This window comes from Pteropus medius, unplaced genomic scaffold (assembly GCF_902729225.1).
Source record: "Pteropus medius unplaced genomic scaffold, Ma_sr-lr_union100, whole genome shotgun sequence".
Taxonomy (NCBI): Eukaryota; Metazoa; Chordata; class Mammalia; order Chiroptera; family Pteropodidae; genus Pteropus; species Pteropus medius.
In genome coordinates, this window is record NW_024347852.1 from 82,812 (window position 1) to 85,254 (window position 2,443).

General features: G+C 63.4%; 1 protein-coding gene across 2 annotated transcripts in view; it reads right to left on the reverse strand.

Moving 5' to 3' along the window:
- Nucleotides 1-739: 739 nt before the first annotated feature.
- CUNH19orf81 (chromosome unknown C19orf81 homolog) overlaps nucleotides 740-2,443 on the reverse strand; it is a 6,857-nt gene continuing 5,153 nt past the window's right edge. Inside the window, exons 4-5 of one of the 2 annotated variants that reach the window (XM_039878719.1) lie at nucleotides 2,054-2,193; nucleotides 740-1,139 (exon numbers count right to left, since the gene is read on the reverse strand). In XM_039878719.1, the coding sequence (XP_039734653.1) occupies nucleotides 947-1,139; nucleotides 2,054-2,193 (333 nt within the window). In that variant the 3' untranslated portion in view covers nucleotides 740-946. Of the gene's footprint in view, nucleotides 1,140-1,302; nucleotides 1,370-2,053; nucleotides 2,194-2,443 lie in introns of those variants that run through there. The other variant, XR_005656310.1, reaches the window with a different exon arrangement.

The window sequence follows — 2,443 nt, forward strand, 5'->3', positions numbered from 1 at the left end:
GGGAGGGCATCGCCCTCAGGTCCCCCCATGTTCAGCTGCCAAAGAAGGGAGCTCCCCCTCCTTATTCCAAGTCCATTCCCCCTCTGCTGCCCCCCACCCCCGAGGGGGGGGCTCCGTCCATGGGGGGTGAGGGTGCTTGCAGCCCTCTCCCCTCACCACGTCAGGGATCTGCGGGGAACCTTGTGGGAGGGCCGTGGGAGGGGGGAGGGGTATGCCAGGGGCGGAGGTCGCAGCTGGGCTCGCCCCTCCCCACGGCCGACCCCGTCCGTTGTCTGCGCGGCGCCCATCTATCAAGGGCTTGTTCATTCTGGGATGGGTGCTGCGGTTGGGGAGGGTGTAGGGTGGGGAGGGGGAGAGAGGCCTTGGGGTGGGGAGGGAAAGGACTGACAAAGGGGTGGAGAGGAGAGACAAAAGCAAAAAGAGTGCAACAACAAAAGAAAATACGAAAAGAAAAAAAAAAATACCTAGAACACACACACAAAAAATATCCAGGAAAACCTGAAATAAAAGCCCGGAGAATCGTCTTCCAAGGGGGGTGGGAGGAGGGAGAGGAGGGGGCGGAGGGGCACGTCTGGTTTCGCTGAGACCCAGGTCGGCGCGCGTCGAAAGCCCCGGCTCCCGGGTCTTCCCTCCCGCGGGCCTCAGTTCCTCCCTCGAGGGATCGGGACCCAGGCGTCCACTTGCAGGGACTGGGGGAAGACTGGGGAGGCGGGATTATTTTATGGGGGCTCGTCCCTATGTCCCATCACCTCCCCTGACTCCCCGCCGTGATTTTGCAGAGAGAAATGGCTTTTGTACCAGGTCATTCTTTATAATTAAACTCACAGTATCCACCCCCTCGAGCCGGCCCCGCCTCCTTCCTGGGGAAGGCGACGCCCCTTCTCCTCCCGGCCTCGGGTAGGCGGCCCGAGCCAGCCGGGCGGTGCGCAAGCCCCGCCCCCGCGCGTCAATCTTCGGCCTGCTCCGCCCCCAGAGCTTCGAGCATGCGCCGTCGGACCAGGGAGCGGCGCAGGTGCAGGCGGTAATCGCCCAGCAGCAGTTCGTCGTGGCGCACGAGCGGGCGCGCGAGCCCGCGCAGGTGGAGCCCCGAGCGCAGCAGGCGCGAGCGAGTCTGGAAATCCGTGACCGTGATGAGCCACCTGCGAGAGGGCAGGGACGGGAGGGGAATCTGGTGGTACCGGCCCCGCCTTGGACCGTCGAAACGTCCCCGCCCCGTCCCTGTGCATTTACCGACCCCGGTCCCTCAACTCGTCACTCCATCCCTAAACTCCCCTCCAGGTCAGTCTGTAGGTCGCCCCTCACCTCTGTCATTCTGGGTCCCATCTTCTCTCTCAGCCTGGTTCAGTCACCCACTTTCTTCAACCTGCAGCTCGCTGGCAGCTCCTAGCTCCCACCTTCTCCGCCCTGCCCTCCGCGTTCAGCTCGCCTATCTTTGTCCAACTCAGTTCTCCGCGTCCGGTTCGCTCTCTGTCTGGTTCAGTTCTGCCCATCGTCGTCCAAATCCCCGCTCTGAGTCCGGCCACGCCCACTTTTCCACCCCCTGCCCCTCTGCGTCCGGCTCTGCCTCAATACTGTTCTGGCTCCCCGCCGCCTCGGATCCGTCTCTCAGCGACACGCCAGGCCCCAGGCCCCTTAATCGCTCCGGGCCCAGCACCTGCAATGCGCTAATTCCAGGCTCTGCCTTCTCACACCTGCGTCTTGCGCATCGCCGTCACCACCCGAGTCACTCAAGTACCCATCACTCCAGATTCCTCCTCCTCGCTGATCCCTCCTGGCCCAGCCCCGTCACCGCGCTCACTCTCCGTTCCGCCCTTTCCCGGTTCTCACTGTCATCCCCATTGCTCCACCCTCACAGCGACCACGCTCTCCTGCTGTCGCTGCAGGCCCTGCCCCGCCCCCCACTGCCTTAACTTCCAGGCCCCGCCCACTCGGCTCCGTCTCCGGGACTCGGACCCTCTCCTGCGCTTGGTAGACCCCGACTCTCGCCGAACCTCACTCCCCGCCCTGCCCCCTCGCCGCTGTCCCCGCCGCCCCGCCCCCGCGGCGGGCTCACCGGTCCCTGCGCCCCGCAGTCCCACAGATGACGTTCATGTTCTCGAAGCGGATGCTGCTCACGCGGCCACTCTCCATGGCCCCAGGTAATTCGGCCTCCAGCGCCTCCAGCACCTCCAGGTGAGTTAGGTCCTCCTCGGGCTGGGGGAGTCAGAGAGAGAGCCTCAGCTGTGACACTTGGGTTCAGTCCGGCTCTGAAGTCCTCACCCTAAACCCCACCTGCAGAACGTGGCAGAGGCCCAGGTGGCATCTGAGGGACAAAGATCACACCCGATCATCGGGTCCCGTCCCTCTCTCAGGTAGAAAAGCATCTACTGTCTTTTCCTTTTATATTCATATTACCATTTTAAGAAATGCTCAGCTGTCAAAAACTAAAGGTCCTAGGGGGTTT